Source organism: Morone saxatilis, unplaced genomic scaffold (genome assembly GCF_004916995.1).
Source record: "Morone saxatilis isolate NCDOM2014 unplaced genomic scaffold, NCSU_SB_2.0 Contig17, whole genome shotgun sequence".
Classification (NCBI taxonomy): domain Eukaryota; kingdom Metazoa; phylum Chordata; class Actinopteri; family Moronidae; genus Morone; species Morone saxatilis.
The window spans coordinates 18,106,822-18,119,529 of NW_023339729.1; the positions used below are offsets into that span (position 1 = coordinate 18,106,822).

General features: G+C 39.0%; 1 protein-coding gene across 1 annotated transcript in view; it reads right to left on the reverse strand.

Annotated features, from left to right (window-relative positions):
• Nucleotides 1-12,708, reverse strand: part of fbxo41 (F-box protein 41) — a 33,627-nt gene that overhangs the window by 8,323 nt on the left and 12,596 nt on the right. Inside the window, exons 3-5 of the mRNA XM_035659432.1 lie at nucleotides 8,995-9,202; nucleotides 4,237-4,310; nucleotides 623-1,011 (exon numbers count right to left, since the gene is read on the reverse strand). Coding sequence (XP_035515325.1) covers nucleotides 623-1,011; nucleotides 4,237-4,310; nucleotides 8,995-9,202 — 671 coding nt within the window. The remainder of the gene's footprint in view (nucleotides 1-622; nucleotides 1,012-4,236; nucleotides 4,311-8,994; nucleotides 9,203-12,708) is intronic.

The window sequence follows — 12,708 nt, forward strand, 5'->3', positions numbered from 1 at the left end:
TTTTGCAGCCACTGTAGTTTCTCATAAACACTTCCCAGCCCGTTCTCATTCCCAGGTCGCAAAAATACAGACGCAAGCAGTGTTCAGTTTGTTGCAATTTGCAACTTCACCGCTAGATGCCACTAAATCCTACACACTGGTCCTTTAACTCGATTATCTGCATCTATTATTCTATGCATACAATCCCAAAAAGTATTCCCTTACTTGTTGGTTATTATCAGCTTAAAACTGCAGTCATTTTTTGACTGATGTGATTTAGACACATATAGTACCATTGAGGACCTGTTATTTGTCTCATGATGCTATTAAAGTCATATACGTGAGTGTTGTACTGTAGAGGGCTGTAACACCCTCTATCCTTAGATGATTTGTATAACGATAAGCTCCAAACATTGTGTTAGTGTTTGCTAAATTACTTCAGAGTTGAAGTGTATACATTGTTGTGTCTACACACTGCAGTGGATATGGGGCCTCTTTCCACCATGTTTACCATATATGCTCATGGCTAATGCACACTCAGGTGATTCCTGGCTCCCATGTGTCTGAGCTGCTGACTGGATCTTAGATTGGAGAGAGCGTTTGACATTTCTAAGAACAACGGGTCTAAACAGAGAGCTTTTACCTGTGTTAGGGCGATATCCCACCCTGCCGTGGTGAGGATAGGGAGCGGCAGACTGCTGGACTTCAGCCACAGCTCTCCTCTCTTGTTCCCACATCTCCACCTCAGACTCGGTGGTCCGGGAGCCCACGTCTGACACGTCTCCTTCCTCGCCTTCAGTGCTGTTCCTGTAAGGTCGCCGCTGCCAGTTCTGGATAGCCTGTTTACGGAGTCCCCAGTTCCTTGATCCACCACCGCCACATCCAGGAGAGCGCTCATAACCCCCCTCACCCAGCCGGCATTGCATGTGATAGTACTGGGCCTCGGGACACTCCTCCATGGGATGCATCTCCACGCTGTCACTGTCATAACCTCCAGAGCCCTGTGAGACGGACTTGATCCGCCCTGATGCTCTGCAGGAAAAGAGAAGGAAGTGTACTGTTGTTACCATAAGCGATGATTTAATGCTATGTCGCTTTCTTGCAGAGAGTTAGATGAGAAGATCCATACCACGCTCACATCTAAATATAAAGCTGGTTAGCTTATCTTAAGACTGGAAACTGCCAACCTGGCTCCGTCCAAGGGTAACAAAATGCCCCTTTTTAAAGTACCTTTTACAACTCATTCATTTACATGTCAACAACTTAACTTTTAAATTGACAGGTTGTGGATTTACCAGGAGATATGAAATATTGGCCAGGCAACCAGTGGAGACTCCAGGAAGTCCCTGGCCAAAAAAACAGTCCTCCCCTTTAACTTTGGCAAAATCACAACCTTTCTTTTTTACACTTGCTTTCTTCTCGCTCTAAGTCTCGGAAAGAAAGTGAATAAGCATATTTGACAAAATGTTGAATCTATTCATCATGCACCATCAGCTCTGCTTTTAACAGACAAAATATCAATATTACAGACCAAAAGAGTCTATTATTTTTAATTTAGAAAACGCTAAATATTTTGCACAGCCTCATGGAGATCAGTTTGATTCTGTTGTACCATCAATTCCACTCATATGCTTTTTACTTTTATGTATTATATTGTATTACTTTAATACATTTACACAAAAATTATTGATAGACTGACAATCAGATAGTTGTATTTTATCATTTTGTTTCTGATTATCATGCATGTTTTCAGAGAGTTAAATTATATCTTATCACGCATTAAGACATTGCCCTCAACGCTTAGAGAAGATAAAACTCTTACAACAGATGAACTGAACATAAGTATCATAACCTACTGGCACACTCACGCATACACACAATACACATAAAAAACCTCAAAAATCCTTGGCGAGTGCTTGATTGTTCCGATTATTCATTTCTGTAGAGACTTCTGTCTCTTCAGCACAAAGTAACAAAGTAAGGTCCACTGAGGCAAACAGCAGTATTGGTATTTAATTTGACAGTAGTGGATGCACTTCTGGAACCATAATTAACCACAAATAGATACTGCATGACTGAAGGAACAGCTTCATTTCAGAAGATTTATAGTAGAACGAGGGCAGCTTTTTGTACATACGTACAGTACTTTAAATAACCTCCCAGCCAATACAAGTAATGAGCAGTTACAAATATCAGCCTCACAAAAAGTAGGACATTCTTCATTCTTTTCTCCATTTCTTCCTACTCAGTACTCCCCCCTCTTTCTTACAGTATAATATGAAGAGTGGACGCTTCTGCATACATCATTTTAGGAATAAAAATGAAAAACAGACGATACTGCAGGTACCCCTTATCAGTACTTGCAAGGGAATAGGAGGCACAGAAGATGAAGATTCATGTCATGCCACATACTGTGAATGAATTCAGATTGTGTAAAAACAAAACATTGCTGTGTGCTTATGGTTTCAAAAATCTAAACTGGGTGAGCGACAAAACTATGATTCATTACAGTCTAATGAGCTTGCTGTATAGCCTAATCAAACCTGTTCTATTTTTTTGTCAACATTAAATCAATAATAACACATAATTTGAGACAATCACGAGAAGCTCAAAATTACCAATTGCTGATTAATGTTTTCAGAGTGTGTATCCAGAATGCAAAGTGGCATCAGAGAGTAAATATAAAACAGCTTCATAATCAGAGAAAGAAACACAGTTGCACTCAGGGATTTTGGTATAAAATTGACCCATGTTGACTAATGACTGTTGCACAAATATTTGGTGACGTCAATATCTATAAATCCCTAAAACTGTTCCACGCTTGAGGTTACGACCTTTTTTTATATCTAGTGGCAAAAATATTTTGTCCCTGATGAAGAGCAATAAATAACCATAAGACAGAAGGATTAGAGGGTTGTTGTTGGGTCGCTTTCTGTACGTGTCGCGCCATCAATGATTCAATGGGGAAGGCCTAACAGGATCTGCGTGACGTCACATTAGGAAACACATTCACATACCAACTGGGAATGACAGTTGTGTTAGTCAGAGCACAGCCATGTGTCTGAAATCTCCAGCAGGGACACAGAAATACTTCAGTCACACCTCATGCAGAGAGACGTCCAACCTGCACCTCACCGCTTCTTCTGAACGAGAGTCTGACTAAAAATGGGATCTATTCCATTTCATATCACACTGTTCAATACTATACGACATATGAATGTTGTAATGTGGATGTGTGAGTGTGAAACAAGATGCAAGGGGACGAGACACTCTATTCTCAGTTTTAACACAAACTGCATGCAGCAAACCTGTTTTTCTGTAAGTGCTGTAGGGCTGCAACTAAAGATTAATTAATCTTTAGTTGTAATTAATTAATCAGTCACAAAATGACGAAAAATGCCCATCACAAGTCCTCAGAGCCCAGGGTAAAGTCTTTAATTCACTTGTTTTGTCCACTCAAAAGTCCAAAACATAACCAAAATATATTCAAAGCAGCAGATTCTCACATTTGAAAGGCCGGAACACGGCAAATGATTGGAAATTTTGCTTGATAATGATTGTGAAAATACATGACAACTATTTCTATGTCAGTCAACTAATAGCTTTATCTAGAAATCTAATAATTGCTTTAGCATAAAGTTTTGCTTTTTGAGCACAATGAATGAATGTAACAGAAACCGTATCTCATATTATCTGAATCTACAATTGCGGTATAATCTCTCTCTCTTTTTAATTTGATTTTTAATTTCAATTGAAAGACAAAAACAATAAAACAGGTTGTAACCATGAACATTTCCACTGTTTTCATTGTTTTTTCTGCAGTGCTGTAACCAAAGGTCCAAAGGCCCAAAGGCCAGGGACAGTGAGCACAGTAGATGGTGGTTAAAAGCTTTGGGAGTCCAGAGGTTCTGTTATATTTCCACATAACTGACAGATTGTGTTTCATTACAGTACCAAATTCACTTGACAGCAAAGAGACAGAAAATCTCCAGCTGGACCAGAAAAACTGTTTTCTTATCAAAAAACATAAACTGACTGACAGACAGAAAGTCTTCCTGATGCAATGATTTCTAATTAAACCACGTGTAACATGACAATTATGAGCTCATCTAATCCTCTCTTTACTTCTGAATGGTTAAGTGTACCATACAACGTATACCATAAATCTGATTATGGTTCAGTGGTGGTTTATGTTACATTTCAGAGGTGTGAAGTAATCTGTAAATGTGGATAAGAAGCAGCAGTGTGCTGACTTACCCTGTGCTGGGGGAGGAACGCCGGTCTGACACTTGGTACATGCCTCTTGTGCTCCCAGAGAGGCTGGAGTTTCTCTGCAGAGACGCAAACATGCAGATTGGAGGAAAACAAAGAAAAGCGTTATTAGTAAAATTACTCAGTACTCAGTAAGTGTCCTTAGACATGCCCTTGGCTCAAATGTTGTGAGTCTGTATTCCTAAACTCTTCTGAGAGTGGATGACAGTCCTGATGCTCTGGATGCAGAGGATTGTTTATCGTGATATATGAGGACATTCTAAAATATAATAAAGATAATACATTCAAAACTACAGCATGAGATATACAGAATTTAATTTCAAAGCAGCTGTCAAAATAAGTCAGCACTGCTATAAATATGAAAAGGGTACAGAAGGCGGCTTAACAAACCCCCAGTGAAAAGACAATAAAATCAAATGTAAATCAAAAAGTAGCCTATTTTCCTGTTATCATGGAAAGCTCCTCTATATGTATTTAAAAAAAGCTGTGATAGCGCAGATGCTTAGCAGATAAAACTAAAACATAGCAACACAAATGATGTTCAAATTAAATAAATGTGTATATTAGTTTGATCACTCTTCAGCTTACATATTGACATTATGACTAGTGACAGCATCAGCCATAAATCATCAATGGGCAAATATTTTCTCAAAACAATAATATTAACCACTGATCATAGATCATAGATGAGTTAGGCAATAGCAATATAGTAATAGATTACTAGGGGATAATTTTGTCCTGAGGGCGGTACAAAAGAAAAGCTCAAGTGATTGTAAAATGGGAAGCGTTCATTATCTGGGGAGAATTAATATAATGAATACATTTGTCTATTTTATTGTGATATTTCTCTATATATAGATATATATATATATATAAAAAATGGCGCTTTGGTGGCAGTACAAGACAGGAAGAACAGGAATTCCCACAGAAAATGTCATGGAAATCCAGTGACTAAAGTGTGACCAATAATAGCCACAAACATTTTCATACAAATGCCTACATATCATTATCTTGTGTCTTAAAGGTAGCAATACAGGACAGGCCATGGATTCTCTTCTCTTAACCAAAGTGTTGGAATAACAGACTGTAAACCCTCACTCTAGCAACACACAAACCCTCATCATCTTTCCTACATCTTCCTTTGGTTGTAGCTCTAAAAGCAGGTGAGAATTTGTCAAGTGTATTTAGTTGTGGGTGTGCAGCCTGACTCTCACTCTCTCTATTTGCCTGAGAGCTAAATCCTCCCAGTCACTCTTTCATACACCACTCAAAGCTGCCTGTGCACTAAAGTATGCTGTGTGTAGTGTTTGTACGTGTGTGTGTGTCTGGTGTGTGTGGTGTTGTGTGTGTGTGTGTGTAGTAGTGCCAGGTGGGACTCTGTGTACCAGACTGGCGACGTGCCACAGAGGGAACGCGTGCACAAACACAGACACTGTCACTCTCTCTCTCCTTCTCTCTCTCTCTCTTTCTTCTTTCGCTGCTTCTACTCACACAGCTTGTTTCTGGCCTTGTGCCAGTGAAAATGGACCATGGAAGAAACAGGCAAACACCATCCATGGCTCGCATTCCTGGCCAGCCTGCAGCCAGTGAAGGCAGAACGGGGAAATTGTTGGAACAAAAAAACTAAAATCTGGTGACCTAAGTTTGATCTTAACTCTTAACTCTTGTTGCTAAAAAGACCAAAGATTTATAAAACACTACGATTGAAATAAAGCTATCTTCACCTTGCAATTCCTGTGAATAAATGCATTAGATTCAGCTTGGATTGAACTAGAGAGAGAGCAGGAAACGAGTCATCCATCCCTTTTCTCACTGTCAGTCCTAAAATACCTCTTTGGCTCGAAAAACCTGTCTCCTAGGAGATGAGGGCAACCTCGCTGATGCTGTGACAGAAGGATGTAGAGTGGGGTCGTGAGGGTGTGTGGTTGGTTTGGATGGGTGACATCTCTGGGCTTCCCTTGACAGTGTAACAAGGTGCCAACCACCCTGTGATTCCACACTTGTACTTGTCACATTGATTATTCACAGTCTTACAATGCACAAGCATGAAACTGACTGATGTTTAAATCCAAAGAGAGGACTTCTAAATTTAGGTAGCAGCGTTTCAGGTCAGTCACAGGTCAAACGGGTCTCTAATCTAGCTTAAGGAAGAGGAAAACTTATGTATTTTTTCATCATCCTGCAACAGGTTACTTACAGGATTATAAAAGAGGTATCACTCACATTATTCACTGTACAGTATGACTATATAAAGTGACTGATCCGAAGATGTCAGCAACATCTTTACACTCAGGAGGAGAAGATTTTTTTACTGAGAATCTCTCAAACAATGAGTGAAATTGAAACAGCCAGTTACTCTCAAGCAGATCTGTGCCACATGATTCAAAATCATGTTGGAACCTTCAGCAAGAGCAAGAACTGGTTTCCATGGCAGCACACAGATTTGTGAAATGAAACGGGTCGCCTCTTTTTCCAAGAGGTGTTGGATAATAATTTGAATAAGTGACATTTTTAAGAACAGACAGTGTCTGCTTTTACATTTTTATCCCCGTGTAATAAGGCAAAGTAAGGGGGGGGGGGGGGTGCCACAATGGAAGCTGTAGAGAGCCTGGAGACAAAGAGCTGATCTCCAGTTTCCGGAGCACAAGGCAGCTTTATATGCAAGTACACTCTCTGGTCAAGATGTCGTCTGCTGCAGGGCTTCACTGTTTTCCACTGTTTTGTTGCTGAATGCAAATCAGTCAGGGATCAGGCCCCTATTTTCACTTTGCTACGACCATCAGTACTAACTGTATGATGCTATGGCGTGTGAGCATCACTTGATTACAAAACAAAATGCTGAAACTGCAACTGCCAGATCTTATCAAACAATATCGATGTGTCAATCTTAAAATTCCTGCATCTATGTGCCAAAATCATTTAAAAAGCCTTCTCAGATGATCAGCAAAGAGATGTTTTACATCACATACATTATTATATCATGTGTGATTGTCCACATACTTTTGGCCAGGTAGTGTTCAGCCAGTTTCTCAAACTTTGTAACTGGGTATTAAAAATGTTACATTGGAAATCTGATGAACTAAATGAGAGGAACTTAGATCCTTTGTTAAGTTTAGGAATATTTTAAAAGCACACATTTCACATCCATGCTTTGTAACTTCAAGTTGATTGGTTTCCGGTTAAAAAAACATCTCTGCAAGATTTAATTAAAGTCATGCTAATACAGTCAATGAGAAGGTAACGACTTAGTGATTCCTGGAACAGGAGGAACAACAAATTAGCTAAATGACTTTAAAGACCTCAAAAACACGTTCACAATACACTTACACTGTCTGAGCTTCTGTTCTACTAACAAACCCTGAGCTTGTAGGTTTAATTTAAAGTCTCAAATTAGGCACAAACTCATGAAATTGATCTCATTTTATTTTCCTTCTTCAACCAGATACGTCTTGTCTTGTATGTGTGCAGATTTTGAGGTGATTCTAGTTTATTAAATTTCACATGTATGAGTAGTGCTGGGTGGCATAACCAAAGATTTGTATCCCGATTCTGGCATTTTTATGTTATATCACAGTATTATTATTATTATTTTAAAAGGTATTTTGAACATACAAACATTTTAAAGTCATCATGCATATACTGAAGGCTTTTCTTGGCCCCATAAACTGATAAAATATATGAAAGAATCAAAATGCATGAAACAGTTGCACAATGTAAAACATTTTTATTGTGCAAACTGCAACTTATAAATTAAGTAAATACAGCTTAAAAATGAAATAGTTATGCCATGTTTTCCTTTTCAAAGTAGTTGTATAAACACAACTGACATAAAATAATCCAAATATTAAAGTATTCAAAAAGATATTTTTTTAAATGACACAAATGAGTTACAGCAGTTGTTTAACTATGCAATGGTATGGCGGTATAATAAATATAACATGGGAAATTAAAACCAGTGTACACAGGTTCAGCCGGTATATCGCCCAGCACTATGTATGAGTAAATGGAAAGGTCCTAGACAGTTACTGCCCTTTAGCTCTGTAAAGAGGAGTAGACTTGTTGTCTCGGGGGTTTTAAAGTCTATTATGGGTTTGATCTGTGGCACTTTACAGGGACATTACTCAATATAATCAATGCTTATGCACTATTCAAAAGCAAAGTAGCACTCTGAAGTGGAGTCTTTAAGTGGGGTCTTGGGTTAAAAAAGAAAATCCAAATACTGAATCACAGTGTTATGAATTCATATTGAAGATCCAGTATGTAACATTTAGGAGGATCTACTGGCAGAAATGGAACATAATTTCCATAGGTATGTTTTCATTAATACAGTATATAATCACCTGAATATAGGAATCATTGTGTTTTCGTTTCCTTAGAATGAGACGTTTTTATCTGGACCTATTATTGCCTTCCATGGAGTCCGCCATGTTGTTTCTACAGTATCTGTAGAATTGTTTTTTTCGTGAGTTTTGCAGCCACTGTAGTTTCTCGTTAACACTTTACAGCCTGTTCTCATGCCACTAAATCCTACACACTGGTCCTTTAAGGTAGGTCAGTCTACAAATGTCACAAAAAATTTGATCTGAAAGAGTACACTTCAACTTTCTGGATTATCATGCAGTTTGAGGATGAATTAGGTATTTTAAAGCTATTTGTATGTTTGAAGATATCATTATGTATGGTTGTGTGTTCTGACCAGTGATCCAGTGGTGCAACAAAATATAGAAGTCACAATATCCCCACCTGGCGTCCGTTGCCCTTTGAGGCCTGGAGGCTACAGCGTCCCAGGCTGCCGTTCGGTGTGGTGCCGCAGCTGCTGATGATCTGCAGCTGTTTTTCGGCGCGGTCCGCTCGGTCCAGGAGCTCCTCAATGAACTGCTGCAGCCGCACTTTGGCATTGGCTTCACGTGCCGCTGTCTCCTGAAGGAACTGGTCAATCTGGGCGACTTCCCTTAGGGCAGAGAGGGGAACGGCAGTATTAATGGGACATTCTTTAAACTCCGTGGTAGTTTATTTGTAAATCTGTCTCATCAGGGGGCAAACGACTGATCTGCTGAACCAATGAACAAATGATCCTTGTTTGACTGCAGGACACATTTTTTAAAAAACCTCTCTCACATTCACACGAGCTGCCGTCCTGCCCTTTTTGCATGGGGACTACACACACCAAGGGTTGGTGACAGAGATAAATACACTATACAAACACAAAGAGAGGGGGAGAGAAAGAGAGAGAGAGGAGGAATTGAGGGTGAGAGAGCAGCTGGATATTTATACAACCGCAGGCACAGCAGGGCCAAGTTCCCGTCATTTTAAGGGACAGTGTGTTACTCAGATGTAGAGGCAAACAAACCAGGAATTCAGACAGTGTTAGTAGTTGTCTGCAGCCTGCTCGGTGAACTTTATATGTCTGGCGTTCCCTGCAGTGATTTTTTTTCAGTGTCATCTGATCAGAAATGGTCTGGTGATTAAAATTCCTAAACGTTCAGATGTAATTAGTCAGATCATATTAACTCAATAAGTTTAAGCTTGGATTATGAATTATATAAGTAGAATCTAATGTCCAGCACCATTAAGCGGTCTCTGCATTGATGGGAACTGGCCTTGACTTGTCCAAATCTGCCACAAAGAAGTAAAACCAAGAAAATAATCTCAATGGAATATGTTACTGATTACTTTAGTGATAGTTGCCACAATGAGTAGACAAATACACTTGATGGATGTCACTTCTGTCCTCAACACATCACTGTTTCTCCTTTAAACCTGCAATAACTGATTTTTCTTTTTTATTTGGCCACTTGGGGGCAGCGGAAACAAGTTACGAATACAACACTGACATAATATCACCTTTTATGTTGATATGGCAAACAGCTGCTTATTTACACATCCAGCAGTTACTAATGTTCACATCCAGACAAACCTTTTCATATCTGAATATCTTGTCACCGCCCAAGCCAACATCCCACACACTCCTCTACAGAACTTTCCTTTTTCTTTTCATGCTTATTAATGCGGAACTGTCTCCATATGGGACTTCTATAATTCCCAGAAGCTGCAGACATCCTCCAGGCGTTTTTTTTCTTTTTCTTATGTATGTCTGTTTGTGTCCTCATAAACAGCCTAAGCCTCTACTCTCTAAACAATGCAGTAAGGAGAGCTTAACAAGGCAATTCAGACATCTGACCTTGACAAAGCCAAAGGAACCATTAAAAGGTTCAGACCGTCACTGCAGACAGTGAACTGGGACATAAAATCTATGTCCCTCCAGTTTAAATAGGTTTGTGCTCATGAAACAGACCAAGCCGCTCATCAGGATGGATACTTTTATGTTCCACTAATCTCAAACATCCACTACTACTAACCATTATACAGTGCACAGTCCATCCAAAAACAGTAACAGCACTCAAAGGGAATTCTCTTGAAATGGGGGCATTCTAAGATAAAAATAGTTTAGCGTCTGGCACAGTTAACTTTTCTTATCTTCAGGCAAAGATTACAAAAATATGACTCCAAAATTAGTCTAGGTGTTTGACCGTAGGGCAGAAAGGAAAGCACACAAATCTGTGAGTAAACAGTCAGTGAATCAGTAACTGATATCAAAATTAAATGGCCACAGCTTCTTCTGTGATCAATCCCGTTTAGAGTTTGTCTCTTGGTAATTGGTGATAATGTGAGATAACATGATTTTTATCACCCAAATACAATTAGATGTAAAGTGATTGAAAGAGGCCTTTTATTGTACACTGTCTCCACTGCTGGATAAGGCACTTCTCCCTGTGGAAACTTGCAGAGAAAAGATGAAGGATTTGTGTGTTTGTGTGTGATATAAACTGACTCAGCTCCAAGCTCTTCCATCCAACTCATCCTCATCAAACTATGAACTCTCGTCTCTACTTCTGGCAAAAAGAAAAGGGGAATTTCCACACCCAGCCAACACATTATAAAGACTTTATCAACAGGGATCTCTCAGGGACAAAGTGAAGATACAGACAGGAGGCAGGGGTCTGGTTTTAACCACGTGAAGGGACAAAATGGGCAGTATCAATCAAGGCCACCGAAGCCAGAACAAACTTCGAGAAAACCTCTTACCCACCAAAAAGAGTGAAGTGAACGAAAATAATGAGCTTTAAAATGCAACACTGCTTCATAGAGCTGAGTGAAAGAGTTGAGTGATAATTATCTGTGGGTTAATCACTATGAAAAACCCTTTTCACTACAGTAATTTGATCCATTGTTAGTATAAACATATTATAGAATACAGCTTTAAGCTCTCATCATTATCCACTTTACACTTATATCTTTACTTCTTGTGCATTTATCATCTTTTTTAATTCATTTGAAATAAGTTTCTCTACTTACAATGTTTGTTTTCTGTTTTGTTTCCTTTGTGTATGACATGTTCTACAAAAATAAACTAGCCTAAAGGAGGGGATAGAATAAAGGGTAGTTGAACTTGGCACTGATAAGAATATTATATGCTTTGTGCAATATAAATGCAATATTAGCTCTAATTAATAATCAGATTTACATTTACAAAACTCAATGTCAATATCAAAACTGACACAGGATTGCAGAGATAAAACATATGAACTTCCTGCAAAAAGTTCACGCAACAATTTTTAGGCACTTTTTGGTGAACTGTTGTAGAGTTGAGGCTTGTGAGACCATTATGCACATAAAGAATGCACTGAATACAAAATAAGGCACATGCTGGGTGTTGAAGTAATCATGTCAACATAACATGCATTAGCAAACTTCGTCTGCAGGTTAAACCACTGATTCATCCTACTGTATATGATGCATCTCATTACAACGCAATATTAATTAACACGAGTATCATTTATTTTGCCTTAATGATTGGAGCTGTACCTAATGTATGATTAAGCAGCCTGAAGCTAAAGTTCTGCTCTCATTATTCAAGTCAATAAATGGGGAACAGTGAGACTGAGCACTGTTTTAAGTTCACCCTCTGGTATAATAACATATAGCTACCTCACAACTGCTATAAATAGAGTAGCTGAGTTAGGTTTGTATGTACTGTACGCTAAGCCATTAGTGTTTTGGCATGCAAATTGTAAAGCATCTGCAATTTGTCTTCGTTAATTACTCAACTGTATCAGATTTTTCTTGTTACAGGAGAAAAATCCCAAGAGGAGGAACATGAAGGAACACAGGAAAGCCTTTTCTTCTCTTTCTTTGTGTAAGGAAGAAATGCATAGATACACCAGACTGCCTGGAAGCCTAACCACTCATCCTTAAGAAGAGGGAAGGGAATCAGGAATTGGATCAAAAGACCGAGATATATGTGTTGGAGGGTGGGCAGAGGGGGAGAGAAGAGCAAAAAAAATATCTCCACCAGATCCCAGGAGACATAAGAAGAGAATGATAGAAATAAAGAGGAGAGAAAAAACAGAGAACTGAAGCTGATAAAAGCCCACGAAGAGGGGAGAACGGGCACAG